We start from the raw sequence: 19,426 nt of genomic DNA on the forward strand, positions 1-19,426 counted from the left end.
GCCTTTCAGAACAAAAGCCGCCCATGAACAAGTCAGAGCAGGTCAGCACCAAGGCCACTTGCAGCCCTGGAAACGGAATTCATCTGAATTCCAGAATAGCCCAAGACTGTTGGACAACAGGCTGGAGAGATCTGGGGTCCATCTGAACCACAGACCCCAAAGCAATGAGAGAGGAGGAGAGCCGTGCACGGGAAAGGAGGGGAGAACAGTCACCCCCACGGGTGGGGTCTGTAGGGTGCGGGCTGGGAATGCCAGGGGGAGCAGGCTCTGTGCTGGGGAGGGGTGGAGGGTGGCTGCAGCCTTGAACCCTGGGCGCTGTGTTAACTGACTACTAATGACACTCTACTGAGCCCTTACTGTGAGCCCACCATACTGCCAGGCACAAGTAGAGGAAGATCTGGTGGTCAGAGCGATGGCTTGAGAGCAAGTGGGATGGAAAACAGGCCTGGGAGACACTGTCCGTGCTCGTGTTACTGCATCCCCCTTGCGATGATGCCCCCGGGCAGTGGTTGTACTCTTCCGTAGGATGTAAATTCGCAACGTGAGGAGGGTCCGTGAGTGAACTTCTGTTGCCTCCAAAGCCAGCTGCTGTCTGACTCCTGCCTGGCTGCCATTGCCAGAAGGACAACATACGCACAAGTGGGCAGTCTGACCATCCCTCAGAGGAAGTGGGCGGCTGGGCTGTTTCAGCCATCTTCTGCCCTTCTAGGGCTTGTAGGGTAAGTGTGGGAAGTGAAGGGGGTTCCCTGTAACACACATGAAGTGAGGGGGATTTCAACCCAGTGCACTGTAATGGAAGCGTCATAAGCTTTCCCTTCAGTCATGTGGACAGAGGCGCGGAGTCCTTATCCAGCCATCTGTATCCATCAGCTCAGTCCACTCTGGCTGCTGTAACAAAGTACCACAGACTGGGTGGCTTAGAACAGCAGAAACTGGTTGCTGACAATTCTGGAGGCTGGAAATCTGAGATTGGGGGGCAGCACGGTCGGATGAGGGCCCTCTTTCAGCTGCAGAATTGCCTAGGGAACTTCCTGAGGTCATGAGGTATAAGGACACTAATCCCATTCAGGACGGCTCCATCCTCATGACCTAATCACCTCCCAGAGGCCCCACCTCCTAATGCCATCACCTTTGGGGGTTAGGATTTCAACATGTAAATTGGTGGGACATAAACATTCAGAGCACGGCACCATCCATGTCCACCCATCCATCATCCAGTCTTCACTGGAGACTGGATGTAACTAAATGTAACACATTTTAAGTTTTTTTTTTTTTTTTTTTTTGCGGTACGCGGGCCTCTCACTGTTGTGGCCTCTCCCGTTGTGGAGCACAGGCTCTGGACGCGCAGGCTCAGCGGCCACGGCTCACGGGCCCAGCCGCTCCGCGGCACGTGGGATCTTCCCGGACCGGGGCACGAACCCGCGTCCCCTGCATCGGCAGGCAGACTCTCAACCACTGCGCCACCAGGGAAGTCCAAGAAATAAGTTTTGATAAAAATGGAAAATTACTGATGGTTGTGGAAGCTGGGTGGTATGTACCTAGGGTCATTACACTATTTTCTCCACTTCTGTTTTGTTTGAAGATTCCCATATAAGAGGCTGAACAAAGATAAGGCGTGCAGTGTGGGAATCAGGGGCTACGGTCTCAGGGGCCGCCTGCCACACGGAAGCAGTTGGTGCCTTAACTTTTTCCAAGCTCCTGGACGGCGGTGACATCAGGCCTGCAGAGCTCGGGGGCCTTCACCATCAGCTCAAAGCAAAACCAAGAAGGAGGGGGCTGCTTCCTGCTACCTGACTCAACTTCACACCCGTCTCCTCACCCACAATCAGCAGCACCTCTGCCATCACCTCTGTCCTCAGGCCACACGCTCCAGGCCCGCTTCACAGAGCATCAAACCTGCCAACGGGCTGGCTGGGGACCAAGGGCACGGCTAACGAGGTCTCAGACCTCAAAGACAACCACTATGCGATCGTGAGTAACCACGTGTTTAATGCTTCACAGGACAAACGTGTTCTTTGCTACGGAGTTCATCACGAACTTGAATCGCTATAACTGTCAAGTCTATAATGCAATTTAAGCCCCAGGCGACAAGAGCTCTCGTGTCCAATAACTTGGCTTAGTGAAGTTTGTGCAAAGTCACAAACCTTTTCACACGTTCACAATCTCCAGAATTTAACTAGTGAAGTGTAGCACAGCCCTCTATCCCTTTGCAATCAGCAGAGAGAAACGGCTAAAACGATCATGGCTGAACCACGTTCTACGCTGGAAGGAACATCTGTTCTCACCTGTGCCACCTGCCCGGGTCCCAGAGTGGCTGACCCATCCACCTTGGGTCGAGAGCCGGCAGAGTCTCCATGGTTTCTGAAGACCATCCCAGGGCAGGGAGCCAGGTCAAAGGCCACGATGGAATCTTCTGGAGAGAGCACAGCATCCCCATCCAGCCCACGTCTACCTGTACCCACCACTACCTTGCAGCGGTAACGCATCTTCCCTCGTGCAAAGCCCGGGCCCGGCCTTCCGGTGTGACCCCGCCACGGGCCAGAGAGCACAGTTCAACTCTGGTTCACTCTAGAAGCTCCTTTGGGTACATAACCCCATCCCCAACCCCTCGGAAAATTATCCTTTTCCAAGCCGGGGACGTTGGCTTCAGCAAAGGTGACTTAGAGTTTGCTGTTCTTCTGAAACTGGGCCACCAGGCTGAGGACCTGCTCGGAAGCTTTGATGCTCTTGGAGCTGAGGTAGGTGGTCCTGTTGGTGGCCGTGTTCTCCAGGAAGTAGCGGTAATTGACCATGAGGCCACACGAGCCCGTGATGCCCTTGAGGCTGACGTCGGCCATCCAGTTGATGCGCCACATCACGGCCCCGTTCTGCAAGTGGAAGTTGGCCACGGGGTTCAGGGCGTAGCCCCGGTGCTTCTCCCCGTACAGGTACCAGGCGCAGAGCCGCATCAGGGGGGCCTGGAGCGCCCGGACCAGCTGCTCAGACTGGACCCACTCGCTGCTGCTGAGAATGGTCTTGAGGGTCTCATTCACGGGACCGCCCGTGATCTTGGAGATTTCTTTACACTCGGAATCTGTCAACAGTTCGTTCCTCCCGTGATCCTTTGCTTTTGACTTCAGCAGCCCCAGAAGCCACTTGGTGAACCCGGGGATAGGGGACAGACTTGAAAACGTCCCCAGGTGAGGAAACTCCTTCTGCAGGGCACAGTTGGGGTGGGGAAAGGAAGGTGGAGAAAACACACACACACACACACACACACACACACACACACACACACACACACACACACACACACACACACACACACACACACACACACACACACACACACACACACACACACACACACACACACACACACACAATTCAGCAGGTGAGTCACGGATTCAGAAACACCTCCTCATTTCTCGCTTACGTATCATTAACCTCCGTGTGCTGCTGTGTGGTTTACAAAGTGATATTTGCTGCGCACGAATCTTCTTCTTTCAAGGAACAGTTATTAAGGATCTGATGTGTGCCAGGTCCTGGAGGCAACCTGAGTCCCCAGGACAAGCCTTTACTGTGGGGTCTCCAATCTGCACCGCTATCCACAACGGCAAGTTGGGGGACCTGCCTGAAATTGGAGGGGTGGGCTGCTACGATGTGGGGTGCTGTCTTCTGACTACAGGTCTTGTCTTTCTAGCCCACCAGGACCCTCCCATGGACTTTGCTGCCGCCACAGAACCTGGTTTGGTGCTTGGCACACAAGTACCCAGTGACTGTCTTCTGTTTGTTGAATGAATAACTGATCGCTCAACTATATAGCACAGTGGGTGCAGAGGATGGGATAGAAGGGGAGGTAACGGTTATGTCTCCACATCAGGTAACACGGTTCAATCATTGTTGTTCGAATTACAGAGAGATCGCAATGATCATTTCGAAGAACTCAGTATCTTCCAATGAAAAATGTAATATATGCTCACTATAGAAAAAATTTTTTTAAATTGAGGACGGAAGCAAAGAAACCACCACACTCTCCAGGTCTGACAGAGTATAACTCCTGGTCTTTCTCTAGGCAACTTTTGCAAGGGCAAGACAGTTATTTTACACCCTCATCCTGCTTTGTGCATTTATATCATGAGCGCTTTCTCACTGTCACTCAAAATTCAGAACCGTAACTTTAGCGACAGAACAATATTAAAAGATAAAACGATCCCATGACTTTTCCTAACCCTGTTCTTTTCACTGGGCATTTAAGGTGCCTCCTCCATAAACCTCCACGAACACCTCTGTGGAGGAAGGGCTGCCCTTCCCTCCAGATTTCTCAGGTGACTTTCCGGCTCCCAGCCCAGACGTGGAGAAGAGGTCAGCAGCAGGATGGCTCCTGGGCTGCCTGATTCAGAAACAGAATCTGCTGTTATCACCCAGACCCCGGAGCCTGCCCCTCCTCTGACTGCCTTTCTGCCTCACACCAGCCCTGCTACCCGCCCACCCTCGCCCCAAGCATTAGCACCTTCAGCAAAGAAGCAGGAAATAAAAGAAGAAACTCAGAGTAATCAGATGTGCTTCTTATCGCCTCTGGGGAAAAAGTGGCAGGGAGTGATTCTAACGAAGCTGATACCCAACTGAATCCCAAGTTCTCAGACTTAAAACTGTGAATTTAACACGAAGCACGCAAGTATTTAAATTCCACCCTATTTGTCATTCTCTGAGGAAGAGCTTCTGCAGCAGCTGTCTGTGTTGAAACCACCAGAAGCGGAGAGTGCTGCTGTCAGAGCCAATTAGTCATGATCTAATTATTTTACCTAAAAATTAGATTCTGCACATTAGAGTTCACTCCAGCCCGTCATGAGACAGTTTTAAAAAGCCCAAACCCAGCGTGGACCTGAACATTTCTGTGTTTACCAGGGCAACCAAGAGAAGGCAATTATAAAAAAAAACCAGGTGCCAGTGCATTTACCCTCCAACTGCCCGGTCGAAGTCGAACCTCGATGCTCCCTCCCGGGCCACGAGTGGGCGAGGGTGGGTAGGGAGGTTGGCAGGGCCAGGACTGGACAGTGGGAGCGAAGGGGGCCCTGCTGGCGACTATGCCGGGACAGCACGTGCCCATCAGGAGCTGCCCCACCAGCCAGGGTGCAGGGTCCCCTGCAGAAGCCGCCACCCCCAGGACGCATCTGGATTTGTGGCCCATGAGAAGCCGGCTCTGAGGGCCTTTTCCTCGGCACCGCTTCCACCCCCTGACGAGTCTCGGGGCTCCTAGGAAGTGCCGAGGGGCACCTGGCACTCTTCCACCCCTCCTGATCGCTCCGGCCCAACAGCTTCACCCTGTCCGCAGAGGTGAGGGCAGAACTGCTGGGCCATCCCAAGGCGGGGGCACCGACAGAGGTGCGGCGGGGTCAGGGTCGAGCCTCGCTCACCTGCAGCTCCTTCACCACCCGCTTGATGAGGAAGGCGCCCAGCTCCACGCCCTGCAGCCCCTGCTGGGTCAGGCTCAGCGAGTATAGGACGGCTGTGGTGATCTTGTCCCGCTCCTCCGTCTCCGACGTGGGACTCTCCTTCACTATGATGGTCTGGAAAACATAAAGGACGGTGACGGGCGGCTGTGGATGCACCCGCCTCGCCCTCACCCCTCCTGGGGGTCCCTCGACCCAAGGACCAGGCTCTAGAGGCAAGCACCCTGTTCTGAGACCTCTCTGGAGGCGGCAGTGGTCTCACAACTTCCCTGGCTGTTTGCTCAATGTTGTATCATTTCTACCACTTTGAAATTCTCTCACAAGCTTCGCTGAATCACAACTGACGTCCCCTAGGTCTCTCTCAGGGGAGGTCTCTCTCTCTGTGCAACCTGCTGCCCTGCGACACCCCCAGACAGCACGCCAGCCCTCTGCCAAGGCCACGGGGCCCACTGCCTGCGGCTCCTGTGCGCAGGCTGCCCACTGCGTCCTGCAGGCGTCCCTCCTCCCCTCTGAATCCTAGCTGTTTACATTTCCCAGTAAGCCGGATGCAGTCCTACCTAAGTTTTCTTTCAGGAAGTGTACCTTTTTATGCTTTTCCTATGTACCTTTTTGGTTTTCTGTCACGTCCTTATATTTCCACAGTCAAACCACACGCCCGCACAGACACGTACGAGCAGCGATCTAAGAATCAGCATGACTCGTACTGGGAGGTCCCTTAGCCAAGTCCGACTTGATCTGCTCTGAGATGTGAGTCCCTTAGCCAAGTCCGACTTGATCTGCTCTGAGATGTGAGTGCAGGGCGTTCTGAGCTTTAATACCCTGAGGGCCACGACAGTACTGGTGGAGACCTTGCAGTTGGCGTGGACACAGGCCTGCCAGCCTGCTTCTGAAGGACACGCTTATGCTGCTCTCAACTCCTACCAGCTACCCTGGATGCTTGGAGTAGGGGAGTCTGGCCCAGAGTCCAGGCTGAGGTCTGGAGCCCACAGACTTTCTTAAATTGCCAATGGGACGCGTGGGTCTGCGCGTACCCCCCTCGGGAGAAACATCCTCAGCTCTCATCCCCTTCAGACGCTCGGAGGGTCTTTTCTGTGACTCCTGGGAAGCCATGAACCGTCACCATAAGGAAAGTTGGGCGGATAGTGACGCAGAGGCCGTGACATCCGGGGCCCCACCAGCCTCTCCTGCACCGGCAGCTGCCGGAGGAGCTCTCTTCCCATCATTCCTCATCTTGTTGGATCACCTCCTTTGTTTTTCAAGAAGTCTGTAGGTTATCTCGTGGTTCTGGACTCAAAATTTGTCTCCAGCAAATCTTTTTTTTTAAAGTTTTCAAAAAAAAAACCCCCAAACCCAAACAAATGAACCTTTCTTTGATTATGTGAATGAGATATGCATAATATCAAAGAGGCAAGAAATAAATGCATGAAGAAAAAATCACAAATCACTCCACAACTGAACACCCAGTCCTACTGTTTACGCTCTGGGGAGCGCCTCTCCAGGTCGGTCTCATTGGCCCCAGGCAGGTACACACGTAAGTACGTGTGCACACAAAGCCACGCACACACGCGGCTCTCATGTATGTGTCCGGATGCGCGAGTCTCCTCACACGGAAGGCACCTGCCCTCAGGGCTGGGACCCCGGCCCTCCACCGTCCCCACTTCTTCCATCATCCCGGGCAAAGCTCTCCCCTAGCCTCGGAGTCCCCATGTCTAAGGTGAGGACAGTAACGGCAACAAGCCTGAGTCACAGGGCGCTGTGAGCAGCCACACAGGAGGGCGCGCGCGGGCGACGCAGAAGGTCACACCAGGTGGGCTAGGCTGGAACCCGGATCTTCAGTCAATAGTAAGTCAAGGTTGACGTGCCAGGTCAAAAGTACAAAGCTAAATCCACACTTAAGCCCACACGTGGGACTGCAGGCTGTGTGAGGACAGGCCAGACGCACACGCCGTCGCTCCCTACAGCAGCCTCTCCCGGTGGGCACCTGGGTTATCACTCCCACCTCCAGACGATGCTGCAGGGGGCAACCGCCCAAACTCTCAGCTCTGAGCCTCTCCTGGGATAAATTCCTGAGACTGGAATTTTTAGGTCAAAAGGAACACACGTTTTACATTTTAATAGTTATTACCAAACTGCCCCCAGGGAGGCCGTGATGACTTCTAGTGCGTCATCACAGTGCAGGCGCCTCCAAACAAGCATCCTACGGGAACGTCTCCCTGCTGACGAGTCCTCCGCCCTCGGATGCCAGGAGACGCTGCCCAGCGCCCACCTGACGTCTGCCATCACCTCTCAGCCTCCGAACAGGCCATTCCGACCCCGAAGCCACAGTGACCCAGGTGTGCCCACTTCCCCTCAACGGACCTGCTCTGCAGCCCCAGCCCCTGCCCACCGTGGGCCTCCGGACTGAGTGTTTCAGACACTCCCCAACGCCTCGAGGAGAAGCCCAGCTTGCTTCCGGGGGGGGAACCACCACACTGGGCAGAGCGCTGGGCCCGTGTCAGGCACGCAGCACAGCCGACTTTCCAATTTCTCAATCGGCTGTCTTTTGAAACTACCCACAGGCACTCAGATGCTGAAGAGTTGATCCCCGTGCCCCTGCACCTGTACCCCTCTCATCCATAACAGCCTGGACCACGTCTCAACCCAAGGTCCACACACCCTGGCAAAAGCTTGCCCTGTCCCATCACTGCCCACACACTGCCCGTCTCCACTCTGTGGCTGCAGATCTGGAGACTGTGTCTAGCTAATGCAAAGATCCACAAAGGCCGAAAAGCAATTTATTTTCAAAAAGGGAGAAAACTAAGTTAACAGAAAACTTAAGGCACCCTGGGCCGTCTGCCCCGTCCTGAATCGACCGCGCACAGGTACCTGGATGCTGCTGGAGATCTCACTGGTCAGGGCCACGTGCAAAATGATCAGGGGCTCCCCCGGGGTCGAGCAGTGAGAGAAGAAGTAACACCTTCTGTAGGGCCCCACGCGCCGTTTCATGTCCGTCCAGTTTTTAACGGGATGCACAGCCTCAGCCCTGAAGAGAACGTGATGAAAGGGCAAGACAAAAGTACAAATCACAAGTTAAAGAGCCGCGGGGCTGATTCCTACTCGTACTATTCACTCAAGTCAAAGCAATCCTTTAAATACAGCTTCAGCGGACTCTGCGGGAAATTCAAAGATCATCTTAGCGCGAAACAGCGCTGACTGAGAGGAAGCACAACTGGTGACCGTTTAACACACAAAACTGTGCTCTCATCGCCGGTCTTAAGACTTGTTTGCCAGGCCCCGGGGGAGCAGGTATGTGGCAGATTTCAACACAGAGACCTGACCAGATGCCCGTCACCGGACATCCTACATCTCTTGCTTCCCCCGAATCTCTGCAGTTTGAAGTCCACGCTGCCTGAGGACACGCATCGCCTGGTTGCTTCCATGGGTCCGGCGACCTCGGCCACCGCTTTGTTTCAACATGCGACGTGTCCGCACGCTACTGTCGGCCAGCCTGCATTTTACCGTGTCCGGGGGAAGGTGGGAATCACGCACTATACTGTGAATTTGGAGATTTTATCCAAGGGAGACATTTTCACAGCTGGCTGAGACAGACGGTTTTTGAGTTACTAATGCCAATGCTTGGGTCCAGTGAACCCGGGCAGCTCTGATCATGGGGTTGCTGGGGAGACGCGGGCCTGAGGGCTTTAAATATGAGCACGTGACCGAGACCCCAAGCGCAGGTTCACCGGCACGAGGACCAGCTTCCACCTGTGCCCCTTCCTCCTCCGTGGTCTCGGCATCCCCTGGTAGGACAGCCACCTTTGTGGATCCTGTGTTTGGGTTTTATCAGGCTTGGAACAAAACGTACACGGGAATGGAGACTGGCTTTCCGCTGAAACGTAAGAAAAGCGGAAACGTCATAAATACTTACTCACTGATTTTCTGCAGCATTTCGCACGGTGAACGCCAGGTGACCCGCTCCAGGTTCAGGAACCCGGAAGAAAACCATTCTGAGAACATGCTTTTCAGCACCCCGTTCATTTCCTGAAATGGAGAGGGGGGAGCGCTGGCCTTCCGAGGGAAAGACGTCCAGCCCATCCCCGCATCGCTGCCAGCACAGGGAATTCGACACCAAAACCTGATACAAAAGAGGAGTGGGCAGGATGAGGCTGTTCTGAGGCAGCTCCACCGGGCTCTGCTCTCGGCCACGACAGACCGAACTCAGCTCCACGTCTTCCCTCCCTCCTTCCACCTGCAAGACACCTGGGTTCCATCTGAGCTAAGTTGCCCAAATCAAATAAAGTGTGCCGATACATTTGCCGCCGTGAACACAGCTGCACACGTGATGCTAAGCTGACGCTGAACGGCGTCTCAGTGCAGGAAGCTCCAACACCCTCTTAGGAACATTCTCTGGTTCACCAAAAACACCCTTTCTTGTTTCCCAAGAGAAACGAGGACCCCACATTTCGACAGCTCTAAGGTGTGTGTTTTCCTATTTTCACATCTTGGTGGTCAGGACACCTTGTTCACATGATGGCGGGTCACGGCTTAGTCGGCAGCTTTTTCCCCCCTGAGTGGGCCGTAGAATAATAGTGTGTCGGGCAATCCATGCATTTAGAATGGATGACGTTATTCTAATTTCACTTACTTGTATTTATTCTACTTCCCAAAATGATTTGAGTCAACTTTACCATCAGAGATACATTCGCACTGAAACTTTTCAAGCAAGAATAGAACAAGAGGTAAGGAAAGGAGAGGACACCATGCAGGGGCAGAACCATCCCAGTTCAGTCTGTGGTGACTGCTGCCCATGTAATAGTGGTAAGCTTCGTGACAGCCAGAGCGGAGGGGACGTCCAGGGCGAGAGACAAGGCTGTTGTTCCTCAATGGCTGCGTCCCTTTTTCCCAAATCGACAGAAGCTTCACTTTTTACCTGGGCACGTGACTGTTCAGGATAAAGTCTGCACTGCCGCCAGGGCTAATCATGAGACTGAGTTCTGGCTTCTCAGACGTAAGCAGAGGTATCCTGCAGCAGCTTCTGGGAACCTTGAAAGATGGCAGGAGCAGCAAAGGGCTGCTCTTTCTCTTTGTCCTTCCCACTGCAGGGAAGAGATGTCCTTCCATCTTTTTCTTTGTCCTCCCCACCGCAGGTCGGAAGGCGATGTGATGGCTAGAGCTGGAGCAGCCATCTTGGGCCATGAGGTAACTTTGGGGATGAGGTTTTCAGGGAAGAGCAACAAACAGAAGCCTGGGTCAACTGAGGGCACCGCAGAGCAGGATCTGCCCTGGGCTGCCTACGTCCAGACTTCTTCATGAAAGACAAACTTCTCTTATTCAAACCACTGCTGTTTTGAGTCTCTGTTAGTTATAGATGAACTGCATACTAACAGATATACTGCATATTATTATTGAATAACAGCAAACATCTCAGTATGTCTGGTACAGAATTGACCTTAAGAATCGCAAAGACCATGATGGAAAACACCTGTAAAACTGTACACAAGCTATAAAACTGTTACAGGGCCATTTCACATTTTAATCTCTGGTAAAAGGTCAAAGGACTCAGAACCTTGTCACTTGAGGATAAGTTGCAGGCATGGGGGTGGGTGGCTCAGAAAGGGTTTCAGAATGAAGCGAGGTCCATCTTTAAACACTGAAGGCCTAGGGCACACAAGAGGCCCCATGGCGGCAAGGAGAGGGAGCATGTCCAGGACCGACAGGGGGAAGGCACAGTCAGACTCCATGTAAAGAAGAGCTTCTGAGGAGCTAGGGCCGCCCACAGAGGTCCTCCTGGGAGACAGCGGCCCTCCCCACGGGAAGAGATGAGCACAGGGTGGGCAAGAACACGGTGGAGATGTTTTAGAAAGGATTTCCACGTCGACAGGCGACTGGACCATGTGATCTCTGTAATTCCTCATAACTCTTTTTTTTTTTTTTTTAAGAGACGGGGTCTCGCTATGTTGCCCAGGCTGGAGTGCAGTGGCTATTCACAGGCGCAATCCCACTACTGATCAGCACGGGAGTTTTGACCTGCTCCGTTTCCGACCTGGGCCGGTTCACCCCTCCTTAGGCAACCTGGTGGTCCCCCGCTCCCGGGAGGTCACCATATCGATGCCAAACTTAGTGCGGACACCCGATCGGCATAGCGCACTACAGCCCAGAACTCCTGGGCTCAAGCGATCCTCCTGCCTCAGCCTCCCGAGCAGCTGGGACTACAGGCGCGCGCCACCGCGCCCGGCCCTCGTAACTCTTTATCCCATGGTCTAGTCTCCTCTACTGGCCTCTCAGCTCTGTAAGGGTAGAGGTCATTTCTGATTTAGTCCTCTGGTTCTCAAAGCCATCAGTGGGGTCCTCCATGTGGAAGATGATTTAACAGATTGATGGCAAATGAAAAAGAGAAGACAAACTGGAAAACAGTGACCAGGAAGTAGCAGGAAGGGAGGAGAAGGGATGGCTCACCAGGCAGCACAGAACGGCTCCTTATAAAACTGTATTTCCTGCACTGACTACAGTGGTTCTCAGTCTTCCTGGGGTCCTCATACACTCTTGCACATGTGCTAAAAACTGGGGACACTCTCCCCAGAAAAATGCAAACACATTAATAAAACTCTGCACACAGCTTCCTGGGGTTCATGGAGCCCTTTGAAACTCAGTTCCCAACCAGGTTCCCCAGGTTGGGAACCTCTGCACTGAAAGGTTAGGAACGGACCAGCTGAGTTCCATGTAGGATGTACATGGAACTCTATGGCATCTCTATGAGACGCACAATAGGAACAAGTTGGAAAAATCTGCCTTCGGCATTCATTCAGTATTGATTATGAAAGGAATGGTCTGGCTGACGGAAGCGCCTCTTCTACAAGTCCCTTCGTTCTATTCTGAGCTACTGACAGCTATAACGTGGGACACTGGACACGAGATCCGGGAATCTAGGTTAAAGGTTACACATCTCCACTGCCCAGTGCTAACAGGGCCGCAGCTGTTCAGGCTGGAATTAGGTGCCGAGGGCAGCAAGGCTACCCGATCTCAGACAGCAGGAGGCAGAGGAATCGTGTATGCGTCACGCTCAGTGATTGAGAAATCATTTATCAGCGACCCAGGACTCAAAAATACAACTGCTGGGACAACGTTCCCATCTACAGATGAGTTCATCTCTTAGTCTAGCTAAGTGCAGAATTTAGTAGAACCACGAGGACCACCAGGTTAACTTCAAAACAGGACAAGACACCAGAGAAGCTTTACAACAAACCGTGGTGCGGCTGGGCGCTGCAGTGGTGGCGTGGGGACCCTGCCTGATACGAGTGTGGTCCCTTCTCCAGTGTTCCGCCCGGGCTTCTGTTAAGATTCCCACAGGTCTCACCGTCATTTCTACATTCAAATCGCCCATCGTTTCCTAAATGCCAGCTCCCTTCTGCTGCCCACAAATATCTCACGGTGCCCAGACCCTCTCTTAGAATGGGAGTCCCCTCGGCTTCACTGGGGATTGTATCTGTAAGAGACTGAACTCTTCAACCCCAAAGGGCTTTTGGAAATAACTCTGCAGAAAAACAAAAAGCTTGTAAACTGCACACACAAGAAGCACGCGCCTGCCCGCACACCGCGTACCCCGCTCAGGAGCTGGACACACAACCGCAAGTTCACAGGGCGTCTCGTTGAGGAGGGCAACTGATGGGTGGATTGGATTCACACCTCAGAGCCCAAAGCCCACACTTCCCCGCCTCGGGAAAGAACACGCAAACCCGGACTTGCGGCCACATGTCCAGGCATCATAATAAGCCTCTCAACTCACTTGGAACCTCAACAGAGAAGAAGAGCATTTTTAACAAAAAGAGCATTTGGTCTTGTAAGCAAAGGGACCGTCTCTTTTCCTGGTGTGATTAAGCTGCTTTGTGGATTTGGTATTACCCACCCCTGCCCAACACTGGATGACTGATTTACTGTTCTATTTCCTAAGATTAAAACTCGGGGTGGGGGGCAGGGGTCCTGCGATCAGAGAATTCAAGGACATTGACAAGTCCCTTTTCTACAAATTCCTTAATTATGAAAACAACTAAAATCCCTTTCTTGGGGTAAATCCATTAAGATCAACTCACTTATTATAATCCAAGAGTTGCTACAAAGTGGCATCAGAGGGACGGACCATCGCAGTAGAGACTTGGGATGAATCAAGAAGTCCCAGGCTGGCCTCCAAGACACTTAGGCTTCTAACGACCTTTTAATCGATGGGCAGCAACGTCCATCCTCTCTGCAGCTGATCTGCTATCTTGAAAACCACAGCAGACATCTGACGTCTGCTGGGCTGTAAAAACTTTCTACACAGCACTTGCATCTTCCCAGCAAACAGACTTGATACCGACTCTGAATTTCCTATCAGGAAGGATTAAGAATAAGAAGAGAAACCTCACCGGATTTAAAATACCCAAGAAAAGAGACCTGCCCCTGCCGGGCCTTCCGCCTTGGGCTGCACGCTGGGCTCCACTCAAACAGAAGCGTCAGCCTCTGGATTCTTCCCGTATTTCCAATAATCACAGCCCTCGGTCAGAGACCAAGATCTTGACAAACTGTCCTCATTCATAACCGTGTTTTTAGCCAAGCCCCGCAGTATTTCTAGAAGAGAAGCAGGCTGACCCTGGGCAGACTGACCACTATCGCCTCAGCAGCAAAGCTGGTTGGCCCAGGACAGTTAAGGGACGTGGCTACGATCACCTAAAATCACGCTTCAAACCAGCATAACCGGGGCCTTCCTTCCCCACCTGGTGCGTCTTCTGCTGTACCCACTGTTCCGTATGAGATGCCCAGTCAGCATCCCTTTGGGCTTCACACATGCCAGTTATTCTAAGGATGCCTCTGTGCTCACGAGATTCAGCAAACAAGAAGCTGTGAGGAGAAGCAGGGTGCTGAGTCCAGTCCAGGGCAATGCCCAGGCCTGAGCCCACAGCAGCTCTCGTCCACCTGACATCAGCTGGCAGCTCCAAGGTCAGCAAGGGCCAGGGGAGAAGCACACCTGTGTGATGGGGTGCCGTGTGCACAGCAAGGGGTGCTCAGGTCTGCTACTCCCTGCCTCCTGGGCGTCCCGCGGCACCCTAGGCGCCTGGGGATCTGCGGCTCCTGCGCTGAAGCTCGAGGGCCAAGCTGCTGGTGGTTTCCAACACTGGATTCCTACAAGCGAAAAGCTCTAGCTTTTTAACCACCTCTTTAACTTGGCTGCAAAATCCAGAATGAAACAAACACGGAATCAAGATGGACCACACACACGTTAAGTGATTCTGGTGATTAATTACAATATCAGATCCCAGTGACGATTTCTATGGGTTAAAAAAAGTCAACTCTGAATGTTTTGAATGATAGGGATAAAAAAACATTTACGCAGCCACAAAGAGCAAGGGGAAGGGGAGCGACAGATTTAGCTGCTAGCGGTTAGAGGCACTCGGGCTAAGGGCAGGATTTCTAGGTAGAGAAACGCAAGAGGTGTGACGGAGCCACCTGAAAAGGCTTCTGCACCCAGCGTGTCCCGACCGTGCGCAGAGGCCAAGGTCAGTCTAGGGTCACTCACCCTCTGCTTGAGACATATCTTGATTCCACGTGACTTTGTGCCTTTCGGTTGGTGATGTTTTTCCCTTACGTGTGTGGACGGCCTTGGCTATAAAACAAGGGAACCCTGAACGTCTGAGGACATGGTGTTGCTGGCAGCTCTGGATCTCCCTGGGGCCAGCTCCTCTCCCACAAGTCAAGTCTCAGGGTCACAGCTTTGAGCTCTGATGATGTCCCTTCTCAACCTCATAACCAAGAGTCTTCTCTTGTATGTGGGGAAGAGTAAGGAAACGAGTCCAATTATGTCTCACAGAATCAGATGTGACATCAGGAATCCCCCAGGACAAGGGCGGTCCCAACGTCTGCTAGGATGTCTCTCTCTCTCTCTCTCTCTCTCTCTCTCTCTCTCTCTCTCTCTCGGCCGCACGGAAACCTTCCCTGGCCTCCAGGTTCCGTTCCAGGCTCAGACCTCTGAATGGAGCAGTCTGACCTCAGGACGAATGGGAGTGGTTAGCTGCTGGCTTCGCCAGATGGCAGGGCACCCGGGAGTCTATCTCACGCTTCATTCATCATTTTGCTACACAAGACGAAGGTCCCAGTTTTCAAGGAGCTGATCATCCACTTGTGGGGGAAAAATACATTTCAAACAACAGATTCTGTGGTTAATGTATCAAATCCAACTGAGTGGTACAATGACGTATCTATGAAGCTCAGAACTGGGTGAGGCCACCCTGAGCTGGAGCGGCTGGAAAAGCCTAGCAAACGAGCTGGGAGTGCAGGCGGCTCTTTTCCTAACAGGAATCACGCAGGGGCGCGGGTTCAGGAACGTTCCATCCAGGAGCCAGCTTGGCTGGAGAGGAGGGTCCGTGGAGGGGAGCGAGTAATGCTGGGGGAGTGGGAATGCGCAGGATGGCTGGTGGGCAGCAAAAATGCCAAAGGAAAGACACCGAATGCCATCCTCCTGGCCACGGAAGGTTTGATGATTTTTCGACAGAAGAGCAGAGACTGACCTGAGGTTTCAGAACAAGGTGTGTGCTGAGGTTGCTGATAAGATGGACGCTTACACAAAGTCTTGGAAAGATAAACACAGTCACAACTAGAGAATATTAAACTCCTGAGTCAGTGAAAGTAAATAAAACAAAGCCATTCATCAGCTGGGTTGTCCTACCTTCCCTTCAGTTTTATAGAAAAAGGCAAATCTAAAAGAATAAGCCCATTTTCGATCTAGTTAGGTTGTCAACTAAGAGAGCTGGGGTGCCATGATGAAGTACACACCGTGGAGCGTGGAGACGGGGCTTGGGGGGAGGCGCTGCACTGGGCCTCGACAAGCTTTAATCACCTCATCTGTCCAACAGTCACCACATCTTGCTGAGGCTGAAATGAGCAAGTGCGTGAAAGGCGCTCACGCATACCGTGCCCGCCCCTACCTCTTCCCATACTAGAAGGGAAGCTTCTGGACCAAGTGATCTCGGAGCCTGAGCACGCCTGGTACCATACAGACAGCCGATGAGTGGCTGAATGGAGGGGTGGAGAGTTCCATCTGGGGACAGGTCACCTACCCAAAAGACATCCTACCTTGGATGAGGTAGACAGACATCCTACCTAATTCTCAAGCCTCCTATGCAATGAGAATTAAGTTTCAGAAGGCTTTCAGGAGCACCTGTCTCTGCTTCAAGGAGGAAAAAAAAAAAAAGGTCTGCTTGGATTGCAGACGAAACCCAAGCCTCTCTTGGGAGGAACCAGATGGGTATGCACACAGTGTGTGGAACCCAAGGTCTCAGCCATTCAGATGGGGATTTAGTTGGGAACACGGTCGATTCAACACACCGGGATTCCAGGACTGATGTGGTGCCAATGCAATAAACAACTGACGTTCTCAGCCTGTGACTCTTACAGCTGAAGGCTCACTGGTCCTAGGTAACACTTAGCATCGTAGATTAGCCAGCTATTATGAGCAATCAAATCATAGCTACTGTTGTCATCCTGAGATTAACCCTATCCTAACTACACACAATTTTATGCGTGTCGGGCTCCGTAGCCAAGAAAGATACGAAGGTTTCTGATAGACACCATAACTCACACAACATGATGAGGATATAAAGTGCAGAGCAAAGAACCTGGGAAATGTGGGTGTGGGTGGATGATCAGAGACATGCTTATTTGCTCTGAGGGCCTGGTCAAGTCATGTGACCTCACGTGAGAGGTCGCCATGTGGAGACACGCTTATCACCTCCCCAAGAGTGAGGCAATGAACGTAAAAACCGTTACGCCAGTGTCAAGAGTTCTTAAAGGAATCGTTCAACTGTTCAATTCTTTTTAAAGCCAACTGCACCTACTAACCTTCTGAAGGCCAGAACGTTTACAGCATTTTTGGTTTACTAAAAGAGCGAGTTAGTGGTCCCACCATATTTAACATCGATAGTAATAAAAGGACTATAGTCAACTATCAGCCACCTTTCAAGTCATCATTATTTAAATCTTAATCTATTTATTTGCATCTAACCTGAGCTCACTGTGCTAAACACCTGATTTCCTCAAGAAGTCAACTTAGAATCCTATTTTAGGGCTGAACTCAGGAAGGTAAAAATACCCTGGTCATAGTTACGAGGCAGAGAGAAAATAGAAGGCATCCAGACTCCTAGACGGTGGCGACCTCGAGTTCTAGTCACCTGTGTACGTTTCACAGGACTTTTTAGGACAAGGGCTTACACAGTGGGTCCTGCGACTAACTTTTACTGACCCCATCCAGGTCTTCAGAAAGTTACCGGATGCTCGGTTCGGTCCGCATTCAAGTGTACCACATGGACGAAACCTCTCAGGTAAAAGAATGAAAAAGAGATTTTATGGAGCACGCTCATCAGGAACGAGGCGTGACAGTCACCTTGAAAGTACGCGAGGGCCGAGTTTCTATAAAGACAAGCGAGGTGAGCCTAGAGGGAGGCAAGGACTGGGAAAGCGTGGGAAGGAAGGGGACAGGGTTCGGGGGCTCTGACTCGGGGCGAAGTGTGCGCGGCTCCAGGCAGGGGAAGGTGGAATGCTTGGGGCTTGAGGAGCGGGTGAGGACGACATGGGGAGAGCCGCCAAGGGTCGGGGGCGGCCCGGGCGGGGCCTTACCCGGACGTGCGGTCCCTCCATCAGCTTGAGGGCCTGAGCCTCGAGCAGGTCGGCCCGCAGCTGCACCAGGAAGCGCACGCCGCCGTCCAGCTTGCTGATGTGGTGGAAGAGGCTGCGGTAGCGCGGCTCCAGCGCGTAGCGCAGCCGGTCCTCTGCCTGCAGGAGCACGGCCGCCTCCCGCGGCTGCTGGAGCAGCTGGAGCACGGCGGCGCTCTGCTCGGCCACCTGGCCGTGGTCCACGCCGAAGCCCCGCGCCAGGCGGCCCAGCAGCTCGGCACGCTCGGCCGCCTCTGCCAGGCCGCCGTAGAAGCTCACGAAGTCCGCGCACTGGTTCTCCGCCGGCGCCGGCGTCTTCTCGCGCAGCCCGTAGGCCGGCATCGCGGGCACCGCACGGTGCAGCAGCTCGTCCATGGCCCGCTCCAGGGCGCCGGCCGCCGCCGCCCGTCCGCTCGACAGCCGGGTTCCGGGCGGCCGCAGGGGGAGCCGCAGCCAGAGGAGGAGGAGGCGCCCAGCCGACACGGTCGGCCGAAGGACTGGCATGGCGTAAGGATACAGCTGCCTGAGGAACGCCAACGCCGCCGCCGCCGCCGCCGCGCTTCCGGCTTCCGGCACGCGCCAGTCCGGTTGCCCCAGCCCGGGGGACGGGCGGGGCGGCGACCAATCGGAGGGCGGAGCGACGGGGGCGGGGCGGAGGGCGGCGCGAGGCCAAGTGTGGCCAAAGGTAACCCGAGAGGCGACCAATCGGAGGGCCGAGCGACGGCGCGGGTGGCGACTTCAGGGCAGGCCTCTGCCCTGTCATCTAGCCACCCAAAGTCACCGCCTCAGTCCCTCTCCTCTAGGGCCGAGCTCTCCAGCCCCAAGGAACATCACGGTCACCTAGGGAACCTGTTACGCACGCAGATTCCTGGCCCTACTCCGGAGATTCTGATCCAGTGTGTCTGGGGAGGAGCAGAGCAATCTGCGTGCCTACGAAGTATTCGTGGTGGTAATTCTCTGGCAAGGTAGGTTTTGTCTTGGCCCCTGCCTAGGCGCTCTCACTTACCCAGATGACCCCCCAGAGCTAGGCTTCCAGCTGCCTGCTGGAGAACTTTCTCACCAATACGGCAAACCGGGCTCTCCCAAGCATCTGGTTCCCCAACCTGTCCCTCCTTCCTTGGTCCTTATTCATTCATTCATTCGTTCCTTCATTCAACAGAGTGTTTATTAACCGCTTGGTATGTGCCAGGTCCTATATGGGGCACGGGGATAAAATAATGAACCAGATAGACCAGAACCTGCTGCAGGGAGTTTACAGTTTAACGAGGGAGACAGACGATACCAAAACTACAAATTGTGTTAAGTGCTATAAGGGAAATAAACAGGGTGGAGTGATACAG

The 19,426-nt window shown here is 53.4% G+C and overlaps 2 protein-coding genes across 3 annotated transcripts in view; both read right to left on the bottom strand.

The window, feature by feature from the left end:
* OSGIN1 (oxidative stress induced growth inhibitor 1) overlaps positions 1-5,528 on the bottom strand; it is a 56,899-nt gene extending 51,371 nt beyond the window's left edge. The window contains exon 1 of the mRNA XM_033844465.2: positions 5,397-5,528. The gene's annotated coding sequence lies outside the window, so the exon portion shown is untranslated. The remainder of the gene's footprint in view (positions 1-5,396) is intronic.
* MLYCD (malonyl-CoA decarboxylase) lies at positions 1,969-19,164 on the bottom strand. Of its 2 annotated transcripts, none has more exons than XM_033844467.2 (5): positions 18,051-19,164; positions 9,344-9,452; positions 8,298-8,454; positions 5,397-5,549; positions 1,969-3,194 (listed from the first exon to the last, which is right to left on the bottom strand). In XM_033844467.2, the coding sequence occupies exons 1-5, from the start codon at positions 18,847-18,849 to the stop codon at positions 2,661-2,663; spliced, it is 1,752 nt and encodes a 583-aa protein (XP_033700358.2). In that variant the 5' UTR covers positions 18,850-19,164; the 3' UTR covers positions 1,969-2,660. The 2 variants fall into 2 exon arrangements, with proteins under 2 accessions (XP_033700358.2, XP_033700357.1); XM_033844466.2 differs by having other exon boundaries at positions 9,340-9,452; positions 18,051-18,646.
* Positions 19,165-19,426: the final 262 nt, after the last annotated feature.

Source organism: Tursiops truncatus, chromosome 19 (genome assembly GCF_011762595.2).
Source record: "Tursiops truncatus isolate mTurTru1 chromosome 19, mTurTru1.mat.Y, whole genome shotgun sequence".
In the NCBI taxonomy this organism is placed as follows: Eukaryota; Metazoa; Chordata; class Mammalia; order Artiodactyla; family Delphinidae; genus Tursiops; species Tursiops truncatus.